This window comes from Arvicola amphibius, chromosome 3 (genome assembly GCF_903992535.2).
Source record: "Arvicola amphibius chromosome 3, mArvAmp1.2, whole genome shotgun sequence".
NCBI lineage: Eukaryota > Metazoa > Chordata > Mammalia > Rodentia > Cricetidae > Arvicola > Arvicola amphibius.
Window position 1 is genome coordinate 105,093,117 of NC_052049.1, and position 20,311 is coordinate 105,113,427.

The 20,311-nt window shown below is 41.5% G+C and overlaps 1 protein-coding gene across 9 annotated transcripts in view; it reads left to right on the forward strand.

Moving 5' to 3' along the window:
* Nucleotides 1–19,826, forward strand: part of Msantd2 (Myb/SANT DNA binding domain containing 2) — a 34,515-nt gene extending 14,689 nt beyond the window's left edge. For 2 of the 9 annotated variants that reach the window (XR_005284633.2, XM_038322019.2), the window contains one exon: nt 9,412–13,230. Coding sequence is in view for 8 of the 9 variants with exons in the window: in XM_038322019.2 (XP_038177947.1) it covers nt 9,412–9,468 (57 nt within the window). In the remaining variant the exon portion in view is untranslated. Of the gene's footprint in view, nt 1–3,444; nt 3,494–8,460; nt 13,343–14,509; nt 14,571–18,330 lie in introns of those variants that run through there. The other 7 variants (XM_038322016.1, XM_038322017.1, XM_038322018.1 and 4 more) reach the window with 7 other exon arrangements.
* Nucleotides 19,827–20,311: the final 485 nt, after the last annotated feature.

Genomic DNA, 20,311 nt, shown 5'->3' on the forward strand with positions numbered 1-20,311 from the left:
TTGAACAAACCACGAGTATATCAATGAAAAGAATTACTTTTTTTTAAAATAAAGACAGTAGCTCTAGCTCAGGCTGTCCTCACTATGTAACTGATGGCTGTGAACTTCCGGTTGCCTCACCTTTGTCTCAAATTCTGGGATTACAGGTCTGTTACCACACCTGGTTATAAAGCTGATTTAAAAAAAAAAAAAACACAGATCCTATATTCTAATAGAAAATGATGGCATTTATATTCTTGCTGTGATGGGGATTGAACCTAAAGCCTTGCATATGCTAGGTAGGCACTCTTTCATGATCCCACATACTCCAGTCTTAAGAAAATAGCCATATTTAAAATAGTTAATTCAAACCAAGTGGTTTATTCCTGTAATTCTAGCACCTGGCAGTAGGAGGCAGAAGAGTTTGAGCCCAGCTTGGTTACATATTGGAATCTTGTTTCAGAAATAAAAAATAAATAAGTAAGAACAATTAGCACAGGACAGAAACACCCCAAACACACTTCTGTTAGTGTGTTATTGGCCTCAGTATGAGCACCATACTTTGCACTTTTGTATAAGGAATGGGTCACTTTTGTTTTGTTGAGAATGGTTTTCACGCTATTTTTGTTTGTTTGTTTGTTTTTGGTTTTCGAGATAGGGTTTCTCTATGTATCAGCTCTGGCTGTCCTGGAACAAGTTCTGTAGACCAGGCTGGCCTCAAACTCAAAGAGATCTGCCCTACCTCTGCCTCCCAAGTGCTGGGATTAAAGGCGTGCGCCGCCACCGCCGCCACCACTGTCTCGTTATTTAATTTTTTTGCATTGTATGCATCCAGGTGATGCTGAGATCTGCATCACCGAGCAGCAAAGTGCTGTGTTGTTCTGTCAGTGACTAGCTAGCTCAGAGCTCCTATAGCCTCTTGATGCAGGTGCTATGTAGTAGTGTCCAGTTTTGAGCCAAACCAGGTAATTTCTTTCTCTTCCTCAAACTAGGAAACAACAGTTGGCGTTGAGAGGTCAAGGTTGCGCCATTTTAAAATGAAGTAAAACATTTTTCCCTTTATGAAAGTAATGTATCCATACTACTAAACTAAGAAAACATGGAAGAAGTTGTAATTTCTTGACTATAGCATAGCCACACATTTTTCAACAAAATTGGGAAACCTACTTTTAATTTCAGTATATTTTCATGTGTCTAAAACAAGAATTCCGGGTTGGAGAGATGGCTCAGTGGTTAAGGGCACTGGGGGAGGGGGGTTCTTCCAGAGGTCCAGGGTTCAATTCCCAGTGCCCATATAACAGTTCACAGCTGTCTTCCAGTTACAGGGGATTAGACACCATCACACAGACATACATGAGAGGCAAAACACCAGTGCACACAAAATGAAAATAAATCATTAAAAATTAAAAAAAAAAATCTAAAACTGCCGGGTGGTGGTGGCACATACCTTTAATCCCAGCACTCAGGAGGCAGAGGCAGGTGGATCTCTGTGAGTTCGAGGCCAGCCTGGTCTACAAGAGCTAGTTCCAGGATAGGCTCCAAAGCTACAAAGAAACCTTTTCAAGACAAGGTTTTTCTGTGTAGCTTTGGCTGTCTTGAAACTTATTCTGTAGACCAGACTGGCTTTGAACTCACAGAGATCTGCCTGCCTCTGCCTCCTGAGTGCTGGGATTAAAGGTGTGCACCTTCACCTTCTGGCTCATCCATGTATCTCATTTCATAATTCGTGGTTGGTTTTCCTTTGTGCTTGCTTCTTGTGACTTCATTCCACTGGATAGGGAGTTACTAGAGTTCTTTTCCCTTTTTGGTCATATGTCAGTGTGTTAATTATGTGTTGCTTATATTCATGCTTAGCCTAAAAGTTGTTGAAATTGATTATCTAACAAAGCTAAATGTTTCTAAATTTGATTCTATGTATTTACATAGCAGTGCCACAAACCCTCATTTAGTATGAAGTCCTTTTGTGTGTTGAACTTATGTTAGCAAATGAAAATTGATCTTAAAAAGGTCTTTTCAATTCTAAAATGGGAGAAAATCAAGTTAGCATTTCTGTAACAATTTGGTGTGGCTTGGTTGAAGCTCCTGATTTGTCCCCCTGCCCTTTGTCCCTCCTGCATGACTGGTTTTGTTTTTGGTTTTTCAACAATGTTTCTCTGTGTAGCTCTGGCTGTCCTGGAACTTGCCCTGTACCCCAGAGTGGCCTCAAACTCACATAGATCGAGCTACTTCTGCCTCCCCAGCACTGGGATTAAAGGCCTCCACTGCCTGGCAGTAGTAAGATTCTTTTTGTGGAGATGAAGGGGTGTTGAAATAGTCTTTTTATGTAGTCCCATTTGGCCTTGAACTTGGGATCATTCTCCAGATGCTGGGATCACTCCTGGCCTGTGGTTCATTTGAACTGTCATTCACACTTATTTGATTGATTGATTTAGGTTCTTCCAGACAGGGTTTCTTTGTGTAATCCTGGCTGTCCTGGAACTCGCTCTGTAGACCAGGCTGGCCTCGAACTTGAGATCCGCCTGTCTCTGCCTCCCGAATGCTGGAATTAAAGGTGTGTGCCACCATCGCTTGGCCACACTTTATTTTTCCTGTGTGCCTTTGCTATATCACTTTAATTTCCTGCTTTGCTTTACTTGAGTTTACTTTTGCTCACAAGATCCTCCATATACACACATTGTGGCTGTATCATTTTGTAACAGTTATAGTAGCTAACATTTGTTGAATGAAAGCAATTAGCTACATTGCTTTAAATGTTCTACTTCTCACTTAATGCTCACAACAATCTATGATGAAGTTCTGTCTTCAACTCCGCTTTACAGATGGAGAAATTAAGGCACAGAGATTAACTTGGCTAATGTCACAAAGCTAGCAGGTGGTTACAATAGAATAAGCATTCTCACTCCAGACCCTGTGTTTTAACAACTTGGTTTATTTCCTCCTACAAATCATCAGCCCACTTTCTTTAAATTTTGACAACTGCAATAATGTTTTTAGAGCATAAAGCATAAATGTAATACCCAAACCATATAGTAACATCCAGAAGGACACACTACTATGCTTACATATTTTTTTTCTTTTCTCATTTATTGTTCACCCCCCACCCCCGACAAAGGGGGGGTCTCATTATCCCAGGCTGGCCTCATACTCAGTACGTGGCTGAGAATGACCTTGAACTGCTGATTTTCCTCTCTCTAGTCCTAGGATCATAGGCATTTGCCCACCATGCCTCATTTGGAGAGATGGCTCGGCGGTTAAGAGCACTACCTGTTCTTTCAAAGGTCCTGAGTTCAATTCCCAGCAATCACATGGTGGCTCACAACCATCTGTAATGAAATCTGGTGCCCTCTTGAGGAAGAGACCTGGTCAGTGGTCCTCATCAACTTAAATCATGAAACCCAATATGGACAAGTTCAACAGAACCATCATATACAGGCGACCCATGCATGCTTCAGCACTGCCAGTGCATAAATTTCATTTCATTCAGGGATCAAACCCAGGACTACATGCATGCTAGGTAAGCATTCTACTAACTGAGCTACAACTTCAGCCTTCTTAGTATTATTATTTTTTAAATTTATTTTTATTTTATGTTCATTGGTTTTTTTTGTTGTTGTTGTTGTTGTTTTGTCATGGGCATCGGGTCCTCTGAACTGGAGTTACAGTTGTGAGCTGCCATGTGTGGTGCAGGAGAATTGTCTGTATTCTGTCAATCATGTTTTAAATAAATGCTGATTGGCCAGGCAGGAAGTATAGGCGGGAAAACCAAACAGGAAGTAGGAATGATGCAAGGAGAACAGGAGAATTCTGGGAAAGAGGAATCTGATTCCTCCCATTCCTGCCTAGATCACTGAAGCAGCAGGATGTGATCTGCCTCACTGAAAAAGGTACTGAGCCACATGGCTAACATAGATCAGAAAAATGGGTTAATCAAGATGTGAGAGTTAGCCAGTGAGAGGCTAGAGCTAATGGGCCAATCAGCTTATAATTTATGGAGACCTATGTGTGATTTTCTTTGGGGCTAAACAGTTGTGGGGTACCAGGCGGGACAGAAACCCACAACAAGCTAGCCCCTTCATGTTACACATGTGGGTGCTGAGAATTGAACTCTGATCATCTGAAAGAGCAGTCAGTATTCTTAACCACTGAGCCATTTCTCCAGACCTATTTTGTGTGGGTGTGTGTATGTGTGTTTTTCTGAGATTAAACCCAGGTCCTTTTATATACTAGGCAAGTACCCATATTTCTCATTGAATTAATTTTCATCACTCAGATTTATGGACTCTTACATCATAATTAAATTATGATGCTTAGTCTTCTAAAATGTCTTTAAAATTATGGATTTCAAATAATGTTGTGTACTTGAGCAGGGAAATACAGTTATAATTATTCTCTACAGTCATTTGGATTTGAGCCCCTCAAAAATTCTTGTAAAATGAGAACTGGCACCACATCACCAGGGAATGTTTGAATTGAAGACTGCTTTTTGGAAATCTGTGTCATGGTTGGACATTAAAGTCATTAACTCTTAAAGTGAAACCTATGAAAATTTAATGTTATAATATACTGCTTGCTATTTTGAGTATTTATCTACAGTGAAACATGTGTCAACTATAGATATGTCCAAGGCAGAATCCTTAATAAAAGGACGTTTCATCTATCCCATGAGAAGTGAAAGGTCGAATGAACCATTACACCTGAGTTTTCGCATTACCTATGCTTTTAAATTATCAACATAAAAATAAATTTTATTATATAAATATTTTGCCTGCACATAAATTTAAGTCTATCATATATATGTATACAGTGCTAGAGGAGACCAGAAGAGGGCATTCAGATCCCTTGAACTGGAGTTACGGACAGTTGTGAGCTGCCATGTGGGTGCTGGGAATTGAGCCTGGATCCTCTGGAAGAGCAGACAGTGCTCTTAGCTGCTGAGCTGTCTTCCCAGTCTCCATAAACTTTTATTACTAGATCCATCCTTATTATTAGTGTCATTATAACTTTGAACTGTATAATACTCCTTACATGTGTCAAAACTCATGGTGAACAGTGAGTTACTTAACTCACTGTTACAAAAGAGGACTTACTCAACAACAAACACAAATTCTGCTTTGGAAGTTTTAAGGAAGAGTGTAGCATGAGTTCTAATTGGTCTTAGTAATAAAAACCCAGAGTCATATATTAGGGGGTTAAAGCTGAAAGATCAGAGAAGCAGAGCAGTCAGCCACTAAAACTCTTACCTCTATGAAGTCTCCAGACCAAAAAGAGGCCAAGCTCCTGTCTCCTTCCACTTTATATTCCTCTCTCCACCCAGGCATATCACTTCCTGTCTGTCTGTACAGATCTCCAGACCTTTATGGGTTAACTAGTGACTAGCTCCGCCCTCTAACTTCAGGCAAGCTTTATTTGTTAGAGCACAAACAAAATATCACCACAGAAGAGTTTAAAACATGAAAATAAAACTAAAGTCTTTATTGTAGAAGATTCATTGTTACTCATTCACACCTTCAAGTCGGTGGTGGTTCTTAAGCTGTCAACTCCTCTTAAAGGAGGAACTGTAGCAGAAGAAATATCTACAAGGTACAATTTTTTTGACTATAAACACAGATAAGTATGATACTTACTTGCCAAAAAGTTATAGATTATGATCATGTTTTGTATTATCTGCTACATGAGTAAATGGAGATGAGATGAACTGTAATGAATACAAGTTGTGTTCCACACAATGGCATTTAAAATCAACACTGGAGGTGTCCAGGAAGACAGTTCCATAAGTCCCATTATAATGGAGCCAAAAATTTGTTGTCATTTAGTCAAGAGATTGTAGCTATCCTTATGTCCTATGACAAAGCATTGCTCAGCATATTGTGATGCTGGTAGAACAAACCTACTCTTTTGCTAAGCAGGGCAGCCGAGCATGATGGCTCACTTCTGTAATCTGAGCACTTGCGAGGCTCTCCTAGTTTGCTTTCTCTGTTGCTTCGATAAAATGGCCAAAAGCAATTTGAGAAGGAAAGGGTTTACTTCAGTTTTACAGTTTACAATCTATCATAAAGAGAAGTCAGGGCCTGGACTCATTTAGGAACCTGAAGACAAGACCTGAAGCAGAGACTGGAGGAACACTGCTTACTGACTTGCTCCTCTGCCTTGGGCAGCTTGCTTTATTTTACCACCCTGGACCACCTGCCCAGGTGTTACACTGACCACAAGAAAATACCCCGGAGACATGCCCGTGATAACTGATAGAGATATTTTTTTCAATTTAGGTTCCCTCTTGCCAGATGACATTAACTTGTGTCAGGTTGACAAAGTAATAAGTAGGGGAGGCTGATGCAGAAGGATTTCGATGAGTGCCAGGATAGCCTGAGTTACAGGGTGAGACTAACAGGCACCCCCTGTTAGTAAATTCGTGACAGTTTTAATGTTTTAGCTGAATACTACTCGGAGTCAGAGCCCCAAAGTGAAGAACATATTGAGAAAACAGAAGCCTGGAAAAACATTCCGCAGTAGCAGCTTTAGAGGAATGCTCTTCTTGGAGTCCGTTCTGTATGGGTTTGTTATGTTTAACCTTAAAATCCCTGTTTGGCGGTCCCTTGCTGGGTAGGCTCCGGCCTAAGGGCTTCCCTAGCATGCCCGAGGGCCCATTCCCAGTCGCGCCTGCCGAGCGGTCGCCAGCCTTTTCCGCAGTCCCCACCAGTTCTGTTGCAGTTCTTTAGTTTTGTTTTGAAATGAGGTCTTCGGTGGCCTAGGCCCTCATTGTATTTCCAGGATGAATTTTAAAATATTACTTATTGCCACTTCAGAAAAGGAATTGTTGCTTATCACAGAAAAAAGTGCCTTGAAAGAAACAAAACATGACAGTCTGGTGTGGTGGCGCACACCGTTAGTCCCAGCTCTCGGGAGGCAGAGGCAGGCGGATCTCTGTGATCTTGAGGCCAGCCTGGTCTACAGAGTTAGTTCCAGGACAGGCTCCAAAGCTACACAGAGAAATCCTGAAATCTTGAAAAACCAAACAAAAACAAAAACAAAACACAGAAGAAAGTAAAATGAGAACTTTATTCATTCTTTTTGATTATTGTGATAGGGCCTGGCTGTGTAGCCCAGAATAGGCCAGAATTTTCTATCCTCCTGCCTGTCTCTCTTTTTTGAGATTACTTTTATTTCATGTGTACTTGTATTTTGCCTGCATGTATGACTGTGAAAGTGTCGGTTCCCCTGGAACTGGACACACAGACAGCTATGAGCGGCCATGTGGTGCTGGCATTTGAACCTGGGTCCTCTGGAAGAGCAGCCAGCGCTCTTAACCGCTGAGCCATCTCCCCAGCCCCATGCCTCTACTTCTCTAGTGCCAGGATAACAAGTGTGTACCCCCACATCTAGGAAACTTTTTTTTTTGCTTAAATAAGTCATTAAAATGAATTGAGAAACCAAGTCATATGTGATTTTTTTTTTCTGAATCAGATACTGTTCTCCTTTGTTTTTATTTACTTGCTTGTGTGTGAGTTTTACTGAAATTTTCTTTAGGAAAAAGATCAGAGAATCTGGGTGCTGTGTAGTATGCTTTTGGCTCCAGCTTATGAGAAGTTGAGGTGAGGAAATCTCTTGACTTTGGGTTTGGCATTGGCAGCACTCAGGTTCCATGTATGGTGGTGCCGTCACCTGCTAAGCCCTCTTGCTGGCCCTGGTCGTGCCAGTCTTTAGACTCCTCTGAAACCTGACTTTCTGACATATACTATGTTCTTTTATGGAAGAAAAAGCCTGTGAGCTATAGCGCAAACTTAAAGCAGAGGTGTGTGAACTCCTCGCAGTTTGTGAGAAGTTGTGATGTGTGCATTTTCCTCAGGAGGGGATCCATGGCTCCAATAGGCTAAGGATCTCTCCTGGATAGAAAATGGAAAGCCAAAGGTTTAGAATTAGAAGGTTTTTTTTTACTTTTTTTACTTGCTAGAATTTGTTCTAACAATAGAACAGGGGTGGGGTGGGGTGGAGGGGAGGATGGTAACACATATTTCCTATATTTTTTCTTAGTTCTTGTGGAAAGTCAGTTTGCCAGATACTAATGCATAAAATCAGGTATGATACATACTAAGATTTTTGCCCAAATGGTTTTATTTTTTTCTGACCAAAATTTGCAATTGTATGTCAAAAGATATAATTACAAATTTATGCTTTTGGTTTGTTTGTTTCTTATTTTAAGTCAAATCTCTCTGTTTAGCTCTGGCTGTCTTGGAACTCTGTGTAGACCAGGCTGGCCTGGAACTCACAGATTCTCCCACCACCCAGTGTTGGGATTGCAGGCATGCGCCACCTACTGTTAGCATGTTAGTCAAGCAACTCTACATCCCCAGCCCCCATATGTTAGTGTGTGCCTGTGTACGTGCGTGCGTGCGTGCGTGCGTGTGTGTGTGTGTGTGTGTGTGTGTGTGTGTGTGTGTTGCTTAAGATTGAACCCAGGGCCTTATATGTGCTGGGCAAGTACTCCACTGAGCTGTGTCCTTAGACCTTTTGAATTTTTATTAAACTTGGTGTTTTGTTGCCTTAGTTAAGAGCCTTTGGTTGTAACTAAATAGGAGTTCAAAGGAAAAAGATCTATTTTACAGAGACTGCTCATTTCTCTTAGAGGTATTTGTTTGGGGTTGTTCCCAGAGACAAGGTCTCGCTGTATACCAGGTTGACCTTGAACTTGTAGCAGTCTTTCTGCCTTGCATGCTGGTATTATAGATTATAGATGTGAACTGCCATGCCCAGTTCAAAGTGTTATTTTAACACTTTTTTATAAGGAAATGTTTTTGGAGATTCCCTTCCTGTGTAGTTCCCCTTCTCTTGTGCGGTATATGACTTTTGAAGACTTGTTTTAGTCGTTTGAACGAGAATAGTTTTGGTTTTGTCATGTTTAGTTTGGCCAGTTTGACAGCTGCATATGAAAAGCTGTGCACTGTTTGTTTCTTTTATAACATTGTTTCCTGCTAATACAACTAAGCTATCCTCCCTGCAGGTCCATATTCTTTATCTGACAGTGTAGACCAGTGAAGCCAGTGTTTTCTAAAAGCATGGTTATACAGCTATCGTGACTGATTTCTGCTCCTCCTCACTGTATGCTCTGACCAGTTGCTCTCAGCTCTGTTAGAACAGTGGTTTTTGTCGTGGTGACTATTTTGTTACTATGGAGTGGGTTAAGTACAGAGCCTGTGCCTGTATGAGCTATTTAGTTTCCTCCTGTATTCCCAAACCAGGGAGGAACTAGCTCTTCCCACTTTCTGAATACAAGAGCAGGATTCGAGGACACTGAAAACACCTCAGTCTCACCCTTAGTGAGTTAGTAATGTCAGGAAGGGCTTTGAAGCCACTGGCCCTGCTTGTAGATCTTATTTTCCAAGCCTTTCATTATTTTATTTGCCCTTTTCTGAACTCTACAATTTCCCTCTCTTGTAGCTGGTTCGATGCCCAGAACTGAATGCTGTGCTCCAGCTGTGGTCTCACCGGTGCTGACTAGAGAGGAAGAGCCACCTTCATAGCTTACATGTGATTCCTCTGCCTATACAACCCAATACTGGATTTGCTTACTTTGGCAAGATAGCTGCATTGTGCACTGTATTTAATGTTCCGTGTACTGTAACCCTGGGTCTTTCTCTGCATTGCTGCCGTCAAACCCTCAGTCCTGCCAATCTAAAAGTCCTGCCTTTGTGTACCTGCCCTCTTCCCCATAGAACCCCCGTGCATTCATTCACAACGGATGTCATCTTTTTATTCTCTGATTCCCTTTTACTTTAATCTTAAACTCTGGCAAGACTTTCACTCTGTCCTATAAATTGTCAGCTGTCAGCCCCCTCCCTCCCCGCTTTGGTAACGGAGCACCCCACAAGCCTTTTCTCTGGTTCTTTTCCATTTGTAGTCCTGTAACCCAAGCATTTGGTATGGTGGATTCATAAGCTTTCACCTGGTGTTTGTGAATCAGGTGCTGGGGATAACTCCGGTTGGCCCCTGAAGTTCTTGCCTTGCTTAGTCTAGATTTCCTCAACTCCTCGGGCCCTCTGTCTGAGTGGACAGTAGAGTTTTACGCCCCTCCTCCAGGGAGGAGATGCAAATGGACTGTCCACTTAATAGAGAGATTCCTAGTAGACAGTAAGAAGTTAACTGTTGTCTTTTCATAGAATAGCCTTTAGTCGTCTTTAAGGTTTTCCAGTTAGAGATCAAATTGCTATACATTTCTGAGGTGAGTGAGGTAAATGAAGGAAGTAAAGCAAGATTTTTTTTTAATGTTAAGTAGGCTGTGGTTCACCGGGAAAGCCAAATGGTGTATCTTGTTGGATTTAAACTTACTCAAGTGGGAGCTGCAGCCTCATTTTCCTGGACTCTGGAGCATCCTGATGCCTGATTTAGAGAAGGGTTTTAGTTGGTTTATTTAGGATTGTTGATACAGCCGCCCAGTCTTTTAATTATATGCTTTGATTAAGCATTTAGAGGATAATGTATTCTATAATCTTTTCTGTGGGTGGTAAGAATTGGAAGGTCTCCAAATGTCCTTTTTATCTGTGTCTGAGCTTTCAAAGTGAATCCTAGTGGGTCTTAGGGTAGCAGTTAAGACACCTCAACCCCTCCCCACATCGTCTTAGTGGATGTTCCCTGTTTAAACAGACTGTCCTTGAGTTTTGGGCATTATCAGACCTACAAGGTACTGCTTACATGTATTTGTATCTTGAAGGAGAGAAAGTTGATTTGAAAATTTTAATTTTAATGCCATTTCAGTACATCAGATTATTATCATGGTTTTAGACATTACTAAACACCTGGTAGATGTCAGCACATTGTAAACATGTGTTGCAGGTGTATATTACAACTAAGAGGTGTGTATAGCTGCCAGAGACCGCTGATTTTAGTATTCGCAACTACATAACCAAAGGAAATTATAAGCTCAGTTTGTTGGCTTTGAAGAATGTCCTTTCTCTGGTTCCTCCCCATGCATATTATCAAAATATGGTGAATTTATTTTTGATCAAGAGAATGAATGCTTGCAAATATAGGAAGAAATTCATACATGTGCTTGTGCCTCCGTCACTTCCTCATAAGTACGGTACCTTTCTAAAAGGAAACGTTAGTTTTGTTCCTTAGCTTCTGGAGTAACCCTCGGTGACAGAGCCAGTCAACTGGACTTTGGTGTTCTGAGCACTGTTCTGTAGGCAGCCAGTAAGTAGTGAGACCATCTCCATTTATGGTCTCAGCAGAGGGAAAGGGACAGGATGGAACTCTCTATTTACAGTCCTTAGGAATCAAGAGTGGTTGGGGTGTTCTTGGAGGCAGAAACTAGGCATTGTAAGATAAAAATAAATTGTCAGGGGCTGTTTGCAATTCAAATTCCTATCTCTGAGGAGGGCAGAGGGTGCTGGGAAAGGGGGGTATTGCAAAGTCAAGTGAGATTTGCAGCGCTTGTCTCTTTCCTTTGGGAGATTTGACCATGACACACATTTTCCAAGTTTATGTTTCTGGATTATTCTAGAAAGTTTTGTTATGGGGTCATGATTCTCTGTTTCAAATAGAAAGCTGAGATGACTTTTAAAGAGTTTGTGGAAGTCTCGGTCTCTGTAAGGTACCATTTGAGGCTGTGGGAGAGGCGCTATGAAAGGAGCTGCTGTTTTGGGGGATGACCATGTCTCATGCTTTTCTTATTTAGTATTCGTTTTGCCTGTGTGGATTTCTGGCCTCAAGGGACAGATTTAAAGAGTCGTTGAGGGAGTGTGGTAGACTGTCAGCCATCATGTAAGGGACAGATTTAAAGAGTCGTTGAGGGAGTGTGGTGGACTGTCAGCCGTCATGTAAGGGACAGATTTAAAGAGTCGTTGAGGGAGTGTGGTGGACTGCCGTCATTTAAGGGCACTGTACTCTTCATGGAGATGCCTTCACGACCCAGACTTGGTTTCATTCGGTGAGAATAGGCCAAGTATTGGCTTATGGAAGGTAATCTCTCCTTTAGGAGAATCAGATATTCTTGATAACACTTATACATTAAGTTAGAGATAAACTAGTTTTAACAGTTAAGTTAGAAAAGTCAGATTTTTGTCTCTCAAGAAAATTCTGAGTGAAACTCTACATAGTAGAAAAGGGATTGGAAGGAAGAGTGGGAGGCGGAGACAAAGGAGAGCCTGAGTGAGACCAGAGCGTCAAGCTGAGACAAGGCCCTTGATTCATCTTTTGATAGATATATCGAGAAAGATAGCATGAGGTGTGTGCCCTTCACTTCGGGACACTGGGCTAGTCTGAAATATGTACTAGAAAGAGGGGCTGTAAGAACTGAGAGCTGAACCAGGCAGTGTTACCCAGGTTTGTCTTTGAGCTTGCACAGTGGTATTTGCTGTGTGTCAGGTGACAGAGAAAGAGCAAGATAAGATGACCGTCTCACCTCCTAGAAAGACTGTTGGCCTTGCTTGTTGGTTTGTTTAGTTGACAATTTCAGTTGGTAGACTAGCAAAATGTAGGTATTAATGTAATACTTCTTGGTCATTGTGTCTGAGACTGGAGACTTAGGACATTTTTGATTTGATTTCTGTTTAAATTGTAGAAGTTTTTACCGTGACAGAGTGAGTGAGTGAGGAGCACAGACTCTGTAGAGGATCTGTGGTGTTAGCTACTTGTCTAGGCAACTGTTTTCCCCTGTACTCCTTAACCAAGGGTAAGGAAGATGTTCTTGGGGAACTTCTTTTTTCTGTCCTTCCCTCACGTTTTCCAAATTCTGGGCACCATAGCAGCTCTCTCTCCTGTGGCAGGTGTGCATCCTATTGGCTGGCTGGTATTTCTTTTTTTTCCTCCCCCTTATCCTTTTTAAATGGGGGAGGGGGCATATACTATGTGTATGTGGGAAAATGCAATAATGTTGTAATGTTTCTTGTTGTTTTAATTGATAATTGCAAAATAATTGTTTAAATTATAACATGTTTGAGTAAATGCTAAATTAGTATTTTTCTAATATAATAATGAATTTGAAATCTAGCATTCCTGTAACAATGTGTCTGTGTTTGTCTGTCTGTGTCTGTCTGATAGTAATTAATATCTGTGGTCCGTATCTGGAGGAGGAAGTACAGCTTTAAAGGAATAACAAAAGACTTTGTGTCTTAGACCCTTCGCAGGTGTTACAGTCGGGTGAAAGAACATGGTGTTGGGAAAAGAAAGAGCAGTTACACATTTGAACAGTTGGAACAGGTGTTTGGTCAGGGAGGATGGGATGCTCAGCCCTGCCAGCCTGTACTTATTAACAGTAGTGGCTTGTACCAGGAGCTGGAGTCAGATGGCAGCACTATGGAGGACTATTCACAGGAGGACTGGGGAAACCACAGTCAGGATCTCCATGGCTATCCAACAGATCAGGAATTGGGTAAGAAAACCAATGCATGTGTTGTGTGTATATGCATGCCTGGTATGTGCACTGGTATTTATCATCTGTGATAGCTTCTAGTGCTGTCAGCACAAGGCATATTGCTAAACTATTTGAGCCAACATGGGCATATTTGGTTTGGTTGATTTGGGTACCGCTAAGCTCTCTACAGATAGAAGAATTCCTAATCTGAGTCATACAAGGAGGTTCACTGACAATCTTCTGCAACTCAAAATACCCTGCTCTTTGTAGCACTAAGGTTCCTGCCAAGAGCATTGACTTCTGGTCCAGCTACATTTGATGGGCCTAATTAAGAGGATACATGTAGTCTTTGTTTGCTTACATCTCTGTATGCCAAGCATACCAGTTTTGACTTCTTACATGGGAAATACAGGTCAGGTTTTAGCTATAGCCTATGTACATCACCAGCAGGTTGTGTGATGAGTATGTTAGGAATAAACGTCCTTCCGCCTCATGACTCCTGAGAAAATGCAGGCAGGATTGACTCCATAAATTTGTTTCCCTTCCTTAAGGAAAAAAATTACAGAAATCTTGCCCGGTGACAGAGAAATAAAGAAAAAGGGTAGATTGTTATCATAGTTTCTATTAGAACTTTAGAACTTCTTCCAAATATTGGAAAGAGGCTCTCAGATTGGTAGGATTTCAGCCATGTGTAAGAAAATGAAGACTGGAAGAGTAAGAACAGGTGCGGAATGATCCGGCCCTTTCACTCTCTCAAGAATAGTAAGGCCCAGACTGCAGTGTCTTACAGCCCTGTTTGCTGTACAGAGTTAAATCACCCAGACCTCGAAAAAAAATAGCACACAGAATATGCTGATCCTTGTATTTGGGGGAATAATTACTTACACTGTAAAACCTACGTAGAAAACCTAAATAGAGCAGAATCATTTTCGGTCTTGTTCTTTCAAAATCATGTTTGCAGTGAAATTAAGCTTTAAGCTCCTTGCTTGAAATCCACTGGTGACCTTGAGGAATTTTATACTTGGGAAGCCTGGTTTCTGATCTTGCATATAAATGCTCGCATCTCATTATATAAAGTTATATTTTTAAGTCTGGTACAGGGCAGTAAATAGAGCTACTTATCCACATAAATGTATGCCATCATTTATAAAAATATAACTTCTTTCAAAATTCTTTGTTTTTCAGATGAAATGCCAGTTTCAAAGAGAACATTAAAAATAAAACAAGAGTCTCCTGAAGAAGCACAGTAAGTACACGCTTCATTTTTTCACCAGTATGTCTAAATTTAGTGACCTGGGAGGATCATGGGTACCAGGCATGGTGTAGGAACTGCAGCCTTAGCACCATGGAAGCGTGGCTGCTCTTTCTTCACTCTGCCACTAGGGACCTGAAATGCCGAATTTTACATACAGGAAGAAGAAATGTGTTACACGAAATCATGCGTTTCCTGTGTGAACGTGCTTGTTAAGAGACAAGATGAGCCACAAAGACTTGAGCTTAATGGGGCTGGGTGAAATGGTAGAGGGCCAAAGGGACATAACTTCTTTATAATATTGCAGTTTGAGAACAGAAAGGAAGCTCTTAGATGACCTACTTACCTTGTAAAAAAATCAGCTCCTGGAGGAAAGACTGAGAAGGTCCAGGACAGAGCCTCTCACTGGTCTAGCTGCTGTTCTTTCCCCTGAGTCTGTACCGTCTGTTACACTTACAGTTCTTTTAATGGCTTTAAGTGAGTTCCTTATCAAAGCCATCTAAAAAAGTTAGTTTGGGGCTAATTGAAGAGTACTACTCACTTGTCTTCCTGGTAACCTTGAATTCATAGCACCCATGTCTTATGTGTTGTATTCCACATGTGTGATCTTGACATTTGAGAGACAGGAAGACACAAGCTGCCACTTGTCACTAGCTTTAAACGCTGGAACTTTATTGGTATTGGATCTTCAGAAGCCAGGAAGTAGGCAGGTCTCAGGAACTACTCAAATAACTATGATGCCAAATTGCTCCACACTTCTGAAATACCCTCATGCTGAGGCCAGTAGGACTCTTTTTAGTATGCTCTGTCCTCTGCTGGTCTTTCTCACCTACGGAGTGAGAGGTTCTGAAAGAGCTTCTGGTAGGCCATTTACTGCTTGGTTAGCCCTTCTGCAATTCCTCGCACTGTCTGCCTAGTGCTCATCATGGGACGTGTTGAATAAAATAAAAATAGCTTGGCTTGGGCAGTGGATTGAGTTTTGTTTCTCTCTCTCTCTCTCTCTCTCTCTCTCTCTCTCTCTCTCTCTCTCTCTCTCTCTCTCTCTCTCTCTCTCATACACACACACACAGCATCTGTGGGGTTAGTTAACAAACTGATCTATGCGTCACAAAGAATATTCACTAAATCATTTTGTTGACTTTTGTTTTCTATGTTTCTGCTGTATGCAAAGCACTAAGATATTTCAGTGAACAAAATGAACCAGTCTCTGCCCTCTACTCCGTCTCCTAAGTGTAGTCCTCCCTGAGATCAGTAAAACATGTTAAGGGCTGGAGAGATGGCTCAGTGTTTAAGACCACTGGCTGTAAAAGCATGGGAGTGGGAGTTCAGATCCCAACACCTATGTAAGAAAGTTGGGCATGGTCCTGTTATCACACATAAAGCTAGCACTGAAGGAAATTGAGCCAGGACGAGCTCTGGGGTGGGCAGCTGCCTCTCGTCCCAAAAAATGAAAGCTCCAACTTCAGTGAGAGACGGTGTCTCAAAGGAACATAGCTGAGAATGGTAGAGGAGGATACTTATACCCTCTTCTGGCTTCTGTACAACACACAAGTGGGCATACAGCAAACACATTTAATTCCTTTATAAGAAGGAAATATACAAATGATAACTATGAAAGATAATTTTCTTTTGGTGCGTTGTCCCACTCAGAAAGCATCCCAGTCAAATGGAGTAAGTGATGGAGTGAGTACCTTCATCTTCCCTGAGGAGAGTAACAGTTCCCCAGGGAGCCAGTGCTTTCATTAGATGCTGCTTGGTCTCTTGAGAAGATTCCAAGCCAGACTCCTGGGTGACGGATAAACGTAGGGTACTCTTAGGTCCTAAGAAGCAGCTGATAACACAGTGTTAGCTCTTTGTATTTTGTAAAGATAGGTTAGGGAGATACTATTCTGTATGTCCTCCAGAATGCTCCAAAGCTCTTCTCCTAGAAGATACAAGAAAGTCTAAAGGACTATGGCCTCTTTTAAAGATTCTGTTAGCAGAGAGCAGGAGAGAAAGCTCAGTGATTGAGTGCTTGGTGCTCTTGTAGATCCCAGCATTAGTGTCCAGAGGCTCATAGCTGCCTCAGACTCCTAGGCCTCTACCAGCACTTTCATACACTCACTTCCCCCTTCCAAATAGTAATTTTTAAAAAATGTACTCTTAGCAAATCCCGTTTTTTTGATTGCAAGTGTGGTCTAAGCACTTTTGTAGGTTAAACTTAGAATTGATTTTTAAAAATTAATAACTCGATTGCCACGTTAATATCTAATAAGCCAGTTTTACCATATCAAAGTTTGGCCATGCTTAGGAAACATTTTAAAAAAATATTTTGTTTTGTTTTATGCGCACATTTGCCTGATTGAGGGTGTCAGATCCCCTAGAACTGGATTTACAGACAGTTGTGAGCTGTCATGCTAGTGCTGGGAATTGAACCCAGGTCCTCTAGAAGAGCAGCCAGTGCTCTTAACTGCTGAGCCATCTCTCCTGATTGCCACCCCCCCCCCCACCCACACACACCTCTTGAGACAGGGTCTTTACATAGCCCTGGCTGTTCTGGAACTCACTGTGTAACCAGACTGTCCTTGAACTCAAAGGCATCCACCTGGCTCAGCCTCCCAAGTTCTGGGATTAAAGGCATAAACCACTATTCCCAGTGAGAAACAACTTGTAATACATTTATGTAAGTTACATGAAGTGTCAGTGAATACATTAGCTAGATAGCCTGTTAGTTTATTAGTTCATAGCATGTTCTATCTTGATATGCTAATTACACAAGTCATAACTGAAGATTTCTGTAATTTCACCTTTAATATTCTAACTAAAATTTGGGAGTGGTAATGAGTTCATACTAATTCATTTCATTAGAAATGGCATATTGCTCATGTCCTTAGTCATAACCACGTAATTATCTCCCCCAGCATGTGTGTGAAAATTACTGGACTGTCGTAAATTCTGTTTTAGGAATTGTTATCTGGGGCAGCGCTGGTGCTTTGTTAAAGTAGCCTTTGGGTTTTGCACGTTGGCCCAGTGACCACTATAAGGGTTATGATAGCCATTTTTTAAAAATTTGTGATCCGCTGGGCAGTGATGGCACATTCTTTTAATTCCAGCACTCAGGAGGCAGAGGTGGGCCAGGTGGATCTCTGAGTTTGAGGACTGCCTGATCTATAGAGTGAATTCCAGGCCACCCAGAGCTACACAGAGAAACCTGATCTTGAAAAACAAAACACAAAACAAAGCAATATATATATATATATATATACACACACACACACACACACACACACATACATATATATATGAGTGGGATCGGCAAGAGCACTGGAAGCCCATGGCCAATTCCCAGAGTGCATGGAAGAGTAGGAGAGAAGCGACTCCACGGTTTTCTTCTGACCCCCACACTAGTGACATGGCTCATACGTACACACAATAATAATTTTCTAAAAATTCATCGTCTCTGAAATCCTGGGATCTTAAGAATTTATATTTATTAAATATGATACAGTGAGACTATGAAAAGCAGTTCGTTTTTAATTCTAGGAACTCAATGGGATATTTCTGACATTTAATGCAGAGACCTTCCAATGTGGAAACCTTTCTGAGATATGGGTGTTAAAATGTAACATTTTACTCTTGTTGGCTGTGTTTTAAGATCTAGTGGTGCCCAGAGTGGGCAGTTTAGGCATTGAACATTTTCATCATCGTAGAAAATTCTGTTAGATATTGCTGCTCTAGATGCTTCAAGAATTTGACTGTTAATTTCTCTTTCTAGGAAACGAGACACCATGCAGAATATCGTACAGATTTTGGAGTCAGTGCAGTTGAAATGGGAACTGTTTCAGAGTTGGACAGACTTTTCAAGGCTCCATCTTTCCAATAAATTGGCCATTTTTGGGATTGGCTATAACACCCGCTGGAAAGAGGATATCCGTTACCATTACGCTGAGATCAGTTCCCAGGTGCCCCTTGGTAAGCGTCTTCGTGAGTACTTCAACTCCGAGAAGCCTGAGGGACGAATAATCATGACCCGAGTGCAGAAAATGAACTGGAAGAATGTTTACTACAAGTTCTTAGAGATCACCATTAGTGAAGCCAGGTGCCTGGAGCTGCACATGGAAATTGACTGGATACCCATTGCCCACTCCAAGCCAACCGGTGGGAATGTTGTTCAGTATTTACTGCCAGGAGGGATTCCGAAAAGTCCAGGTCTTTATGCCATTGGCTACGAAGAATGTGTTGAGAGGCCTCTCACCCCAGACGTCGAGCGCCAGGCCCTGGACCCAGGAAAGGAGGGCCGGGTTGGCCTGGAAGCGCTCTCAGCACAGGCCTCGCTGCACGTGGAAGTAGAACCCACCCGGATCGTCTACTGCTACCTCGGAATCGCTGAGGTCAGGACTCTGCAACAGTGCTTGTTTTTACATTTTCAAGCAAATGCCAAAACCTTCAGTAAAGAGTGGGTTGGTATTAATGGATTTTTGTCTCAGAACTGTATTGTGGATCCTGGAATTTCCCCCAAATCCATCTATATCAAATTTGTAGAAGTAGAGAGGGATTTTCTTTCTGCCGGCTCATTAGTTGAGTGTCTGGAAAAAGCCATCGGATATCCCTTAAAATTTAACAACTGAGTGTCATCCTTCATAAGGATTTGGGCGTGTGCATTCTTCTCCATCCTTCCTGTTACCCAGACTACCCCCAGTCCAGATGCTGCCATCAGCCTCTCCGTGGGAACTCTTTCCACGATGAGACCAATGCAACCTCTAAAGCAGCATAGCAGACACTGGGCAGAAAAGCAGACCTCACCTGAAATGCTCATTTCGAGCAAGCAGGTCTTGCATGGTGGGTCAGTTCTTTTTTAAAAAAAGAAAACATTGATTTTTAAATGGATTTTAGAGCCCTGAAATGAACAAATGTAGGTACATTCCATATTGGACAGAACTTATACTTTGAGTTTCATATGAAATTGAAATTGTATTTTTTCCACAATGTTTCATTTTTACACATCTCTATAAGTATTATTTACAACCTTGAATAAATAAGCAATAGATAATGGCAAGTAAATCTTGAATCACAGTAAATAAGGCTGTTTTTCAATATTACCTTTAGCTACTATTGTATATAATTTAGAGTTTCATCTTTTTCACCAACCAAGTGTTTTGCTATTTCCAATCAGTGTTGCCTGCAAAGACTTTTGTTTATGTGATGTACGATTTTTATGGTTGTGTTACCATTTAAATTAAAAAAAAAAATTAAAGGAATTCCTGACCTTTTGGGTTGCTAGTTGAGCTTTCTGTACCAGAGTGTGGCTGCATTGATTGATTCTTCGATGGAAGAGCGAAGAAGCCGAGGCTGGGCTGTGTCCAGTGCTAGTGCTTATCTAGAAAGCACAGGGCCCTAGGTTCAGTCCCCAGTACTGGAAAGAAAAGAATTGCCATACCAAACAGAACATGCTCTTTTCTCTATGTATGAACAATGACCTTAGTCCTTTCTTGTCAAGAGTTCCAGAGGGCATTCGACACCACAGTGTGTCCTAGACAACAACTGCAGGGATCTGCTTCTGACTTTGGGGAGTACACATGGGCTAGGCGCTTTGACCTCTCGCCTTGAACTCAGTAACTGGAGTGGGTCTCCTAAGTACTGAGAGGACAGACGTGATGCCAACTTGCTGTGTCTAAAAAAAGAAAGTGAAGAGCCAATAGAAACACATTACTAATGCCTTTGAAAAGCGATCCATGAGAGGAGAAACTGGAAGGTGT